This window comes from Copadichromis virginalis, linkage group LG14 (assembly GCF_057382275.1).
Source record: "Copadichromis virginalis isolate Kocher_CV1m ecotype Utaka linkage group LG14, C_Virginalis_male_GT1.1, whole genome shotgun sequence".
Classification (NCBI taxonomy): Eukaryota; Metazoa; Chordata; class Actinopteri; order Cichliformes; family Cichlidae; genus Copadichromis; species Copadichromis virginalis.
In genome coordinates this window covers 25090711-25104937 of record NC_140631.1, presented here as the reverse complement: position 1 = coordinate 25104937, position 14227 = coordinate 25090711, and the positions used below count along the sequence as shown (strand labels likewise).

The window sequence follows — 14227 nt, the reverse complement described above, 5'->3', positions numbered from 1 at the left end:
GAGGGAGGGCTGGTTGTCTCGCTCTTTCTCTTCCCCCCCCGCTCTCTCTCTCTGTGTCTCTCTCATCTCAACGGCACGGCTAAATGATGGAGTAATTTGAGTGACCTCTGACTTGGGGCAGGCCCAGACATAATTGCATGTCATTCTCGCACGGAATGAGGAAGGGGTGGGTGGGTGTGCGCGGCTCCTCGAAATACAAAATATCCCCCCCCCCCCCCCCCCCCCCCCGTCTGTCCGGTCTTTCTCACACATCTCTGGTTGTTTCTGCGTCTCCTTTTCATGTGAACCCAGTCCCCGTCTTGTTGCTCGTCTCACTGTGGTTCGCTCCTTGAGTGTTTCCCAAAAAAAATGTTAAAAAGAGATCCCAAACAAAAGAAAGATTGCATTAATTTTCAAATGATGATATTACATTAAGCACAGAGCTCTCATATATCAAAACGTGAGAACTACTCCCTTACTGTATGTGCTTCATCTTAATGGTATCGCTGGATGTCAAGGGCATGGAGGAAATTAAATCGGAAAGTGCAGATAGACCAAAGAAGATATTATCTCTGGATGATTGCAGTTTTGATAGGTATTCCAGTGAATTTCATTTTCTCCGGATGGGAAGAAGATGAGTTAGCCTGCACATTTGCTCATTTTTCTTCTACATGATTTATGTGAGTTGAGTATAAAACTCTCTCCTTCTTCTTCTCCCCCCCCCCCCCCCCCCCCCCCCCTCTTTACCCCCCACCACATCCCCCTTTATCAGGAACACATACATGCATGTACACACAGACACAGACACACACACACACGGGGTAGTAAATTACTGCCTTTGAGTTGTATCTTGTCTGGGGCAGTTTATGCAAGTGTATGCATCATTTCTGTATGGATGTTTGTGGCAGTGCATGGAGTTTTGTGTATTTGTATGCACGTGCATGTTTTTCTGTTTGTGTGTGTGTGTTTGTACTAGTGTGTCTTTATGAATACACACGCCTGAGATAGCAGCAGAGCCATCAATGGGAATGATTCCAGGGAGACGGGGGAGTGTCATTACTCAGACTTGTTTACATTCTAAATACGTAATGAAATCTTGTTGGTAATAATGACGGGAATAAAAGTTTAGGAAATTGTAAAAGTGGTGAAGTTTGAGAAATGAGCCCCGGCCTGTGAAATAGCATTTGGGGGCAGGAAACGACATTATTATGCAGTGCTCCTGCCTGCCTGAGACATGAAGATGAACTGCTGGCGGGTCATAAAATGCTGTTAGGCCTAGCCTGAAGTATGGCGCATTGTAAAAGAGCCCTGATCCCATATTGCCATTATATATAAAAGTATAGCCATACACAACATTATTTTTCATATAAGATGAGCTAAGATACTGTGGCTCAGGCACCCCGAATACATACAGATAGGCAGATTTTTTTCCGTCTTATAAAATATATAAATAAACATATTGCCATGGAACCCATCTTTGCCCTGATCTTATAGACCTCGATATTAAAAACAGAAATATTGCATTTTCTAGGGGCTCTGTTTTCCCCTGTCCTCTTTTGGGTATGGGATATATCTGTGTGTTTGTTTATGGGGGGTATGAGAGAGAGGGAGAGGAAGAAGAGGAGGCGATGCAGGGGAAGCCCGAGAGGAATTCAACAAATGAAAGAAAATGGAAACAGATGAAGACTTTAAAAATATGATGAGATGAATATTGAGCATATCAACTCCAGCATAAAGAGTTTGTTGAGGTAGGCACTGTGTATATTGAAGCCGTTTATTGACAGAAAATAATGGTTACAGTGGCGCAATTAGGATTAATGTTACAGTAGATGGACTGATGATGTCATTGATGTCCCGTTTCCTCCCACCCCCCCATAGAGGGTTTCTTTAAAGACATTTGAAGAGAAAGGTGACTTTAGCCAAACCCACATTTCACTAATGTGTTCTTTGAGAAGCAGGAAAGAGGTGGCACACTGTAGGCTGAGTTAAATCATACCTGCCCTTAAACCAATCAATTGCTTGTGCACTATCTCTATATTTACTTAAATGGCCACAGTGCATTAAGTGCACTCTTCCAACCCTATTGCCTAAATTATTCATAAATATCTAGCCTTTGCAGCATATTAACTAATTTTAACTTCATTTTTTCATAATGAAATCAATAAACTCAGAGCCAACTAGTGTGCATCCGCCTGTATATGATTTTTCTTTTGTTTGTTTTTTTTAATATTCTGAGCACAACAACTGTTGAAGATTAACAGGCCTCAGATTTAAGCAATAGAATAATTTTAACATTTTATTTTGGCCTCACCTCAAGCTTAGTCTGTTGTTTATAAAAATTATTATTTGGTCAGATATAATGAAATGTGCCAGTACTGATCACTCAGAGCCTTGAGCGTTAAAATAAAAGTTGGCAGAATACCCACAGATCAGTTAACCCGTTGTTTTCAAGATGCCGATTGTTTGATTGTAACACGCAAACTGCATTAAACAAGATAGACCTGGAGCGCTTTGTAAGGTATGACCAGCCCAGTGTTCTTTATTTATTTACTGCAGCTCACGTTGGTAATTTTCCTTCATGTGCTGATGCTCTGCTTTGCTCATCCACTTCAAGTCTTTCTAATATCGTTAAGTTTAGTTACCGCTGCTGGTTATGTGTTTCGTTTTGTTTATGTTTTTTGTAGCGTGTGCATGTGTGTCAGCATTTTCTCTGTAAACACAATGCTTCAAAAGTTTGCGAGTGAATTCTGATAAAAAATTTTAAGGGTTTGGATTGAGGTCGTTTTAACAAGCCGTTAAAATTTAGATTCCACCAAAGTCTTTTAAATTATTTATTGGTCGAGTATTGACCAACGTAGAAACTATGATTATGAAACTATGAGCATATAGAGAGTACCGTGTAAAGATTTAAAAAATCATGTCCCGTATGACCCCTGACCTCTCCTTCAAGGTCAATGGACTGATCGGAAGGTCAAAGTGATAATGATTATATATAGATCTATTAGATGTACAGGGAATGATATATGGGGAGTCTAAATATCACTTTATTTTATTATGACTTTGTTACATTCATGACAGTAACAGATTATAACCATTTAAATACATAACAATTTAAATACATGCACCATTTACCTGAAGATGTATAGCTTTTGGGGAAATAAAAAAATAACGTGATAATTAAACAATTCTTTCTAAACAATGATGTGAATGCACTATATCCATGTAAATTAAAAAAATATACTGAAAATTATGTAAAGTATATTAAAATGGGACAAGTAACAAAAGCCTGTTCTTTGCACGTCTTTTTACTGCACTACAAACTTCTTAAAGTATGTTTAAAAAGAAAAAAAAGGGGCCAAAAATGAATATATAGAAAATACAAGACTGTTCCCTTCAAAGTAAATACTGCTGAGAATTTAAGCTGTGCCTTGGTTGGAGTTTTGCATTCTCTGTGTGCTTTTTCTTCTTTACTTATGTCCTCCACCTCTTTTTGCGTAATCATAAATGAACTCTTCCTGTTGTGTGGTTAGATGGAACTGATACATCACGCTGGTTAGAGATGGCCTTTCTGACCTTTGTTTGGCTTCACTCTTCCTGCTTTAACAATCATCACCTGACCCACCACACTTTGCTTTGTCTGCGTCTCGAACTAGTGAATTACCGCAAAGAGATGAAATTTCCTGCGTGCGGACCTCATTATACACAGGCTAGCATTGTTTTTAGCAAGCAGTGTGAGGGTAATTTATTTTTCTAATGGGACGTGTTTATTTTTGACTAATGGCACTTAGCTGAGCTAAGCGTGTCTCAGTGTGTCTGTCGTCGGCGTGGTGAGGTAAGCGTGCAAGCTGCTTTGAGCACACTGGACTTCCTGTTACATTTGGAACAAGAATTTTCTAGAGGGTGTGGGTGCCACAGTGTTGTCAAACCAATAAGAGCAGATTCTTTTATGATAGACGAATGTGTGTGTGTGTGTGTTTTTTAAGTTGTTTCTTTACAGCTTGATAGCGAAAAAGAGGAAAAATGTGATATCTATGATGTTAATAATATTACCTACTCCATACGTGCATAACTGGATTTTTCATTGTCATACATACAACACTTAGAGGGATCCATAGCAGGACACACATTTAATATTTAACTGATAACTAACTGAAATACTGCAGATTTTGACAAACAGGGCTTGCACATAAGCACTGTTTACATGCTCAAGCAATTCGCCAGATGTGTGGAAAGAAGAAAAAATTGGCAGAATTTAAAAATAAATAATAGAAAAACTGAATGGTACTAGATCTGTCAGTTTTTATTTTATAATGAAGTACAAGCCAAAAAAATTCCTTTGAAATTAATGTCAAAAGTACATACTAGTACGTCTGTATGCCCCTCTTTGACAGTTAGCTCTTCACCTTGTCTGCCGATGGTCCGTATTTGGAACACCAGAAAACTTTTCAGGATGCAATATGATTCAATGAAAATCATATGAAAAAGTTCTATTGGAATATAATTGTGGTTTTAAGGTGCCTGGAGGTTTATTGGTAAAGGTGCTGGTCAGTTAATTGGAGGGTTTCTTTCAGCTTTTCTTGTCCACAGTGTGCTTCAGAAAGACACTTCTTTGATGGCTCTGAATGAGCAGATCTGCATTCTTCTCAAGCTGTTAGTGGTATGGCGTGTAAGTGCTTGCTAATATAACATCATTAAAAGTATTTATATTTTTTCTAATTTGTCTTTGGCCTCCTATATGTCTATATTCTTCCTCTTTTAAGTTTTTTCCCCTCTTCTTAACACTCCCCTTCATTTGATCTTCTATATTTCCAGAACCATAAAGAAAGCACAACTTCTTGTTCCCTGTCTCATTTTTTTTCCTGTGCCATTCTCCCTTTTTCTCACAGTGTGATAATCTAAAACCTCTACAAGGAAAGCACTGCTCATTTCCAAGTCACATTACTTCCCTACACACACACAGTCCTCCTCCCGGTGTCTCGTGTTTGTTTGTGCACGTGGGGAAAGGCGCAGTTCTAATTGAGGGGCAAAGCCACTTCAGATGCAGCGGGTGCCTCTCTCCCAGTGGGGGGAGCTCAGATCTGCCTCTGGGGAACACAATTAACGCCTTTTTATTGTTTACTAATGAATTACACACAGAGGGAGCAGGCGTGCGCGTGTGAATTAGAGTGAAAAATAAAGAGTTAGTTGTGAAGCAAAAAACATGCAATTTTGGGCATGTGTGTATGTTTGTTAGCTGACTTCTGAGTACCTTTTACATTACTTGTGATGATAACTTGATATTAATTAGAGTGTTACTCTGTCACGCTTCATTTAGTACTTCGGGGAGCGCAGCTTTTTTAAAGATGCTTTCCCCCCCTCCCTTGTTGTTCTGCATTTATTTAAAGCGAAACTCAAACCATGCGTGACTCTGAGGAGAAAACTGCTTTCATTCTCTCTGCTAAAACTTGGAAACACGCTTCACCCCTCTGGCCTCAATCCAATCATTGTTGTTGTTATTAGGAAATAGTTGTTTTCACTTTACTGGTTAATGTTGTAAGAATTGCTTGGGAGTTTCAGCCCTTACAGAGAACGCGTACAGTAGCAGCAGTAGTGTGATTCAGTGTTTCATTACCCCTTGAGGAACTGTTGGAAGTGTGTGTGTGTTTGTGTGTGCGTGCGTGCGCATTTAGGATGCATGGACTTGCACATGCCTTACGGCCAATGTAAACAAAGGCTAATGTAATTACGGAGTGGGCGTTGTAATAAACTGTAACTAAGATGATTGCGTAGCACACAATGATCAGGATAGTTAAGCAGTGATGTGTTATTGCGTTATGTGGCTGGTTGTAGCAGGACTGATTACTTTGTCATAATTGTGCCTTTAAACTGGGTTCAAAACCTGAATGTGAAGCTGCTGAAAAAGGACGAGAAATTAGACAAATTATGGTATAATCCCTTTTTTGTGAAGGTAGGTAGAGTGTTTGTCTGTGTGTGTGTGTATACATACATTTTTGTGTGAATGAAGGCCTCAAGTGTTTTTCCTCTTCTTATAATAGCGCTTCATAATTTTGACTGTCAAGCAGTGCCAGTCAGTACGTGTGATCCGCCATGTCAGCACACATCCATGTTGCATTACGTATGTCTCAGTGTCAGTCATGCCTTGATGTGTGTACCATCTAGGATACAGCACCCTGACATCACTACATTAAAGGGGGTCATTATATTTCCCCGACTGCCACCGAAAAGTGACGTTTTTACAAAGTGACAAGTTTACAGTTTGATAAATCAGATTTTTTGTGTTGTGCGTGGGGAGTCATGAGATGGAAGGATGGGAGGAAGAGCTGGGTTGTCTGTTGGAGGAGGAGGTGGAGGGAGGAAGCGCTGCCTGTCAGCGACGCCCTGGCCCTGTCGTCTAAATGATGCTCCCAGGCAGCGGATTCAGATCCCATCCCCATTAGCATTTAATTTCTCTCTAATCCTACACACAGTCTCTGCCGCTGCATGGTAACAAGGGCCGCTTTGCCACGGCAGCGCCAAAACACCTCTGAGAGCAATCTGCATCGCGCTTCGCCTTTTATAGCTCGTGCCCTGTCGTAGCCATCATTCTTGCTTGACAATTAAGACCCTCAAATCTAATAGCAGTGATATTGGAATTGCAGCAAGACCCTTTTGAGGCCATGTCATGGGAAAAAAAAAAAAGAAAAGGGATGTGCTTCCCAATACAGCTGTCAAAGCACAAGGCCCTCGCCCGTTCATGCCCGCTAAATGTTTCTGATGCACACACACACACACGCACACGCACACACACACAATAGGAAGGGGGAATATGTTGAGTCTTTGGCTGTGATCTTTGTAAAATGTGCTCTCCGTGCCCTCTTATCCAACTCTCCAAAGACTTGTTACAGCAGCTTTTGTTTTCTCTCCTACCCTCTCTCTCTTTCTTTGTCTCTAAATTTCTCTTCATCTTTTACTCATTGATTCTCCCTGGTGTGTCAGAGATGCTGCTTTCTGTTTTATTTCATTTCATTCTTTTTTATTTTTTTTCTCCACTAGCAGCATTTTTATAGATGACGAGGCCTAGTAGCTTGGTGAAGTTGTCCCTTGGTGCTCTATGAGGACAGTTTACGGGAACATTCACTCTAATGGTTGCAGTTAAAGATTATCGTGGGTAAAATATTTTGTTGGCCTAAGGGACACAGCAGTTTTCGAGCTAAATTACATAGATGACATTTTGTAAGTGTGGCTGCCGTTGGTCCTGTCGCAAACTGTGCTTTGTCATGTGTCAGGCAGCAGGGTGCCAAAGTGAAAGGTGGATCATCTTTTTTTCTTTTTTCTTCTTTATAAAAAAAATTACATTTGGAAGCTTTTGTGTCAACAAGTGCTAAAAATGCCCTCAAGCACACTCAGTCTACCAGCTAATCTGTAGCTGGCCTTTACCAATAAACCATTTAAAATAACAAAATCCAACAATTAAAATATCATGTTGCTGTCTGATTTTTTTCATTTCAATATCTCTTTGTCTGTCACTCTTCTGCAGACTCCAGCAGAGCAGGCTAAGGTTCGAATGCATTTGGTCCTGCAGGCTGCGGGTAAGTGGATAATATTAATGTTTTTATTTTTGTCACAGCGTGGCTCAGAAATGTTGCGCCCTCATGTCGGGACTTTGTGGAAGTATGTAAAAATACTTTGCAGTGCTGCACATCTGTAGTCTGACAGTACAGTACAGTAATTTCTATGCAGAAGTGGGTATTTTCTGTCACTGTAACTCATCAGTCTAGGGATGTCAGTATAGGTCGGTCGGTCCACTGTCAGTCTCCCTTTTATTAATTGAAAGACAAATAACCCTTTGATAGTACTTAAGGTTAAACACTAAAGCAGTGGATTTACAAATTATTTACAGTAATGTGTTCAGAAAAACAACGCAACATTCTTTTTTGTTGCTGTTGTTATTTTTATTTTAAAGTGATTATTGATCATTTCTTGAGATTACCACTGACTCTTCCCTGTAGGAGTCCTAGAGACCAGTTAGCAACCATCTGGTAACCATCCGTCACCCAGTGAGAAAAAAATGTGTGTTCCCCAACTTGGTTGCTGGCAGTTGCTAGTTGAAAATGATTGTGAAGAGGTATATGTTCTTGAAAGCTAGATTGCACTGGTTGCAGATTGTCACATTCGACCATAGATTGCATGGAAGATGCAGACTTGTCTGCAAAGACTCGAAGTCAAGCATTTGCCTTCAAAATAAAAGTTTAACATGTCTTGACCGGAGCAGTGTGGCACAGTTGTAAGGTGAGTGTTCTCTGTTTCTGGTTTGTGTCACAGTTTTTGTAGTTTTTCAACTGCTCCACAAGTAGTTGGCAACAGTTTGCAGACAAGTTGTTGTCTTCCATGCAAACACTGGCACTTGTGGCAATCTGCTAGCGACAAAAACAATCACAAGAATGATTTGGGTGAAATAAAAACTTTTCATCTCATTTCACTCAGCAATAGGCAGCAGTAGCAGAATCCACCAACCACTACACAGTTTTCCCTCACAACTGGTGGTTGCTCAGTGATTGCTCGGTGGTTGCCAACTTGTCTCTCGGTTTGTGTGAGTGGGACCTGATGAAACCTGTGCACTGTAAAATTATTATTTGTGCCAATTCATTTAAATGAAATAGTGTGGCACCCTTTTTGATGTAGCTACATATTAAAGTCACAGCTGAGTGTTTTGATTGGTTAAATGTGCTACTTTCCCATGTTGGCCAAGTCGATTGCAGTGCCTTCAGTGGGTGAAATTCTAGTTACTGTAATAGTTGTGCTAGTACTTATAGGTAGCCACTGGGCGGCTTCACCAATGTTTAGCATTCTCAAAAATTGGAATTGGTCAAGAAAGTAGCTAACTATGTCTTTGCAATGCACTCATACGGTCTGTCCACCTTACTAACCCAGCAAATTAGCACTAGGTGATAGCGTCGGAGCCACCCTCACTTCCAAATTTGGCCATTTGCAGCTCCCAAAGAAAACTATAATTGACTAAAATGCCAAACTCAAGGCTTCGAGACAGTAGTCAAGAAACCAACAGGTGACCACTTTTACATGCAGTGATAAATATGTTAAATTAAAAAAATAAAAAGATTTTAAACACGTTTTCCAGCTGGACTGCTAAACCTTTTGGGATTAAGCCACAGTCTCTTGTCTCTCTCCAATGTGAACCTGAATGGGTTTCATGGTTGTTTTCCTCTGCACAGAGTCAAAGCAACCCTCCCCACATACATTACAACTACCTCTCACACACACAGACAAATACACACACACACACACACACACTCTCCACTTTGAGTGCTTCTGGGCCCATATTCACTGCAGCTTAATTTCAAACACTCCTCCCAGTACATAAGTCATAGATGTCACCATGTACACGGTGTATATATTCCAGTGTGTATTCGAGGGGTAGAGTTGCGAGCCAGATGTGACAGGCAGAGATTGACTGTGGAGAAAGATGTCTTCATGTTTACAGTCATACACACACACACACACACACACACACACACACACACACAGCACTTCAGAACAGGGCTCTAATTTCACCACAGGAAATATATGAAAGAACGAAGCATCTATACATCATCTATAAAGCACCCGCCAGCCACATACTTAGCTCACTTAAGACTTGTTCACCCTCGCCGTAGGCCACAGAACAACACTGCCATCCCTTGATGTGATTTCACTCAGTTGAACTTTAACTTTCGGAGCCATATCTTACATACTCCATCATATGTTAAATTGGCATAGTTTACATGTGAGGATTGGTGATTTTTAACATTTATTTTGTTAAAGAATGGGAACTAGTTTAGAAATATTTGAGTTCTCTCTTTTTCTTATGCGTATTCTTGTATAGGCCCAGCTCGTTGCACTGCCACCTCAAGGCTAATGTTGTACTAATGGCGGTGAAGCATCATAAAATTGAGCATGTGGCTTTGAGTGCATTGGGTCACACTGGTGCAGACACAGGCTCAGGGCCAGACGCAGGACTAAAGGAGAGGGTTTAATGCGCTGGACATGTCTCTGCTTTTCCTCTCTTTCCTGGAGGCTTCCAGAAGAACAGTTTTATGGCTCAGTCAGAAACTGTCTCCACCATAGAGCCGAGCCTGGCCTGTATCAGGTCTTCGGGTGATCATGTCACTCATAAAGACCCATAATAAAATACAAATAGGCAAACGGTTATAAATTGATGAAATGCTTTATATTTAATACTTTTATAATTGTTTTTATTTCAGATTTATTTTCAGCTTTTTGCCCTCAGTTTTAGTCATGTGCCCTTGGTAATTTCATCACATTTGTATAATTACAATTATTAGGGATGTCTTTTTTTTTTTTTTAGTTTTACTTCTAAAATCCTCTGAACTTGCAGCTGCTAAGTCTCTTGCTGCCAAATCTTCTTAATTCATCTGGCTCATATCTCTCCTTGCTCTCCCCATTTTTGCTTCTCTTCTCTCCGTCTATCTGTCCGCTCATTCTGCCTCACCGTCTTTGTTCCAGCGTTGTTAGCGGGTAGAGGGAGATAGGGATGGAAGGCGAGAAGGAAGCAGCAGATGTTGGGAGGTTGTGTGAATGTTAATGTCCTGACGTAGCCGTGGAGCTTAAGCTTCCTCCTCCTCCTTCTCTCCGTTCCTCTCTGAGCGCCCGCCAGGCTTTCTCTCTCGGGGTCTCCTGACATCCTTAAAGCCCGCGGCTCTCCTCTCCTCTCCTCATCTCTGCTCTCCTTCACCTCTTTTTCTCCATCCCCTCCCTCCCCTCCCTCCTTTTGTCCGTCTATGGACTCTCTCTAGTCAGTAGAGAGCAGATCATCCCATGGCTAAAGCGGCTCAGGCCTTTGTGTTGGGGGGCTCTGTGGACCTGTAATGAGCCCCCTCGGCTGGCCCGCTGGCCTGCTTAGCGCTCACTAGGGGCTTTGAGAGTGTGTGTGTGTGTGTGTGTGTGTGTGTGTGTGTGTGTGTGTGTGTGTGTGTGGAGCGGGATGAGGAGGGCAACACTGGCCCCCAATGAAAGAGCTGGATGGATATGTTTATGGGTCACTTCCTGCTTGGCCTACATATCAAACACGCACACACCTACACACACACTCACAGAGTACACCCCGTATTTCCATACCAAACTTGCTTATCATAATTTAATCAATAATAAGGTACTGATCAAAATTTCAATATTTATATATGTAATAATTCTTATGCACATAGAATTTATAGTAAATGTTGCATCATAGCAGGATGCAGACATTTTATTTATTACATTCTGAATGTGATTCATCGTTCCAAAATATATAAAGAGAAACCTTTTCTGTATCTTGTTTATGATATACGCCATTTAAAGCATTTTTTTTTCATTATTATTGTTATTATATATTATTATATAGTGCTTGCTTTTCCCTAGTGTGGATTATCAAAAAATGTATGAGACAGAAAACGGAAAAACTTTTTGGAAGGCTGTCATTTCTGGAAGTTCATCTGGATTTATTTGGGCAGTGTACAATTTACATAGAGGCCAAAGTAACACTGTGTGACACCCTCCATATGTTTGATTCATTTGGATTTCAGCACAACTTATTTCTCTCCCCTGATTCATAAGTACGTCTCTTGAGCGACATACTGAGTCGTCATAAATCACACATAAATAAGAAGTATAGGAGCCTTGTTGTTTTCAAAGCTGACAAACACAAAAGAAACCACTTTATTCGATCCATACATACCTCCATTCAGACACACAGCAACCATGACACCCTTACTATATTAAATACTCTTGTTCCTTTCAGCCACTTGCTTGGTTCTTGGCTCTTTTCATAGCAGTGTCCATTTCCACTCAAATGAACATAAGTACTGTGCTCAGCAGCGGGCCTCTCCTTATCCACATGTCAATAGGGAGTGTTTGCAGAACACCCACTTAGGACCTGAGGGCCAAGGGTCATCAAAACCTCCTTCTTCCCTCCATTTGAACCTTTGACAGCAGCAAAACAAACAATCCTTAAGATCTCATCAGAGGCTTGAACTTGGAAGGGCTTCACTGGTCTGAATTAACTTCTTCTGTCAGTTTAACACCTAGCTGAAAAACCGAGCATTGTTTCAGTTTTCAACTTAAGCTATGGAGTTATAATGAAAATATATAACTCCATAGCTTAAGTTATAATGAAAACACCTAACACTTAACATTAATAATGAATAATAAGACATATGTATTTGAATGTCTGGCCAATGTACTTTTTGATTGTAAGCAGTGTTCGTGCACATGTGTCATATTGAAATACAAAAGGCTCAAATTTGCAGCTGTTTTGTATCGATGCCTCTTTTTTTAAAAATACAGCTTTGATTAGGAAAAAAAAGCTCCAACTTTCATCAGTAATAGTGCGTCAAGTAAACTTGACTGGACTGTTCATCACCAGTCGGGTCAAGTTTAAATGTAGTCCAGATTCTTCATACTAATTATTCTGAAACTTATTGCCTTTTTATGAAATTATGTTACATTCCAAGTCAAGTAGCATTATTTTTAACAAGGACAAATCTTGATTTATTGAGTCAGTAAGAGTAACTGATAAATTCACTGTTGATATCTGTTCATGTCAGTTGAAATCCCGTGTTTACGTTTGCTTTTAATGGCGTTCTGTAAAAACTAAAATGAAATTAAGAGGCGAGACGGAGAACAAGTCCTGTTGAAGTCTCAGAGACCAGTCGTTCAGCGTTACATGTTTAATTCAGTTTTAATAAATATCACTACCGCTGCTACCAGGGTACGAAGGTGCACATTTATTTATTTTTATCAGCTTGTCTGTTGAAGTGTCTCAGTCTCTTCTGTTTGGGTTTGCGTGTCTTTTACTGAAGACGCAAAGCGTTGCGTGATCAGCGAAGCTTAGCAGCATCATACGATAGGACTAATTCATCCAGAGTAAATACAGGGTATTAGGCTTCTTGGTCACAGCAGGGTTCCCAAAAACACACACACCCTTTTTCTTGAGCTTTCTCCTTCTTTCCTCCGTCTTCCTTGTGCGTCTAGGTCCTGCTGTCCCTCCCACCCCCTCCTGCCCACCCCCTTAGGCCCTGACAGATGTGTGCTGAACAGACCACATACATGGAGGGTGTCACCTTACCCCCTCTGGAACTAAAGGGCTAATGCGCCGCATTTAGGAGGCTGCCGCCCTTTGTTCTGATAGAATAAGAGGTGACGGGGACTGGGCGATGGAGGCGAGACCCAGTCCTTTTTTTTGTTTTTTTTTTTTGTTTTTTTTGTTGCCTCGCTCAAATACATACCTTTTCTTTATAAACTTGGTCTTTCTTCGTTTTTTATTATCTCTACTGTTATTGCCATCTACTTAGATTGAGCAATCTGCACGCGATTGCAGCACAGGATTTGTTAGGCGGCGAATTGTAGTTATCGCATTATCCATCTTCATCACCTTGCTGTCACTCCAGTTGTGGCAACACTCTTTGTATGACATGACTGAAATGATTGTCACAAACACAAGTGATGACCTTCATTTCAAAGGGGATTTTCTCTGTAAAAACACAAGGGAATTACCCTGTAATAACTCCTAACTACACGTTCCCCTTCGCTCGCATTCAGTCTAAATGTATGCCCGTTTACTATTACTAGGGTGCTCTGCAATCAGAATCAGGGAATCTCTTGGTTTAAAACATTATAAGCAATTATACATAATGGTTTAATTTAAAGACAACACTCTATGCTTTTTGTAATTTACTCTCTTGTTATAACAGTCATGTTTTGCTTTCCTAATTTAACAATAAAAGTTTGGTCAAAGAATAGCTTCTTAAGTGATATTTGCTCATGTTTTAAAAGCCTTACTATAACATTGTATTCGTTTAGTGGAATTACAGAGAGTGTAGTTTGATATACAGTTTGGTTTCCTGTTAGTGTGATCATAAAGCTAGAAAGGTAACAACATTGCTTCCAGCGTATTCAAATAAAGGAAACAATTACACAACTGCAGCAGAAATCTCCTTTGCATCTCTGCAGGAATGCATCTCCTGTTGTCCTCTGAGAGGATAATGGGACAAGAGTGTCCTGTAATTTAGTCTCCGTAACCATTGATCAGCTGGATTTATGTGCCATTACCTCACTGTTCCAGTCAACACTCGTAATTATGTCTCTGAGGCAGAGGGAGCGAGAGAGAGAGTGAGTATGGGGCCTGCACTTATACAAGACCCCGATACCTGAATAAGATTTTTAACAAACAGCCCCTAACACACACTGATAACCATGTGATCGGTGGAAGGGTTTGTCA

The 14227-nt window shown here is 40.5% G+C and overlaps 1 protein-coding gene across 3 annotated transcripts in view; it reads left to right on the top strand.

Moving 5' to 3' along the window:
- Positions 1 to 14227, top strand: part of rsrc1 (arginine/serine-rich coiled-coil 1) — a 120542-nt gene that overhangs the window by 49801 nt on the left and 56514 nt on the right. For all 3 annotated transcript variants that reach the window (XM_085430098.1, XM_085430096.1, XM_085430097.1), the window contains exon 6: positions 7496 to 7547. In XM_085430098.1, coding sequence (XP_085286224.1) covers positions 7496 to 7547 — 52 coding nt within the window. The remainder of the gene's footprint in view (positions 1 to 7495; positions 7548 to 14227) is intronic.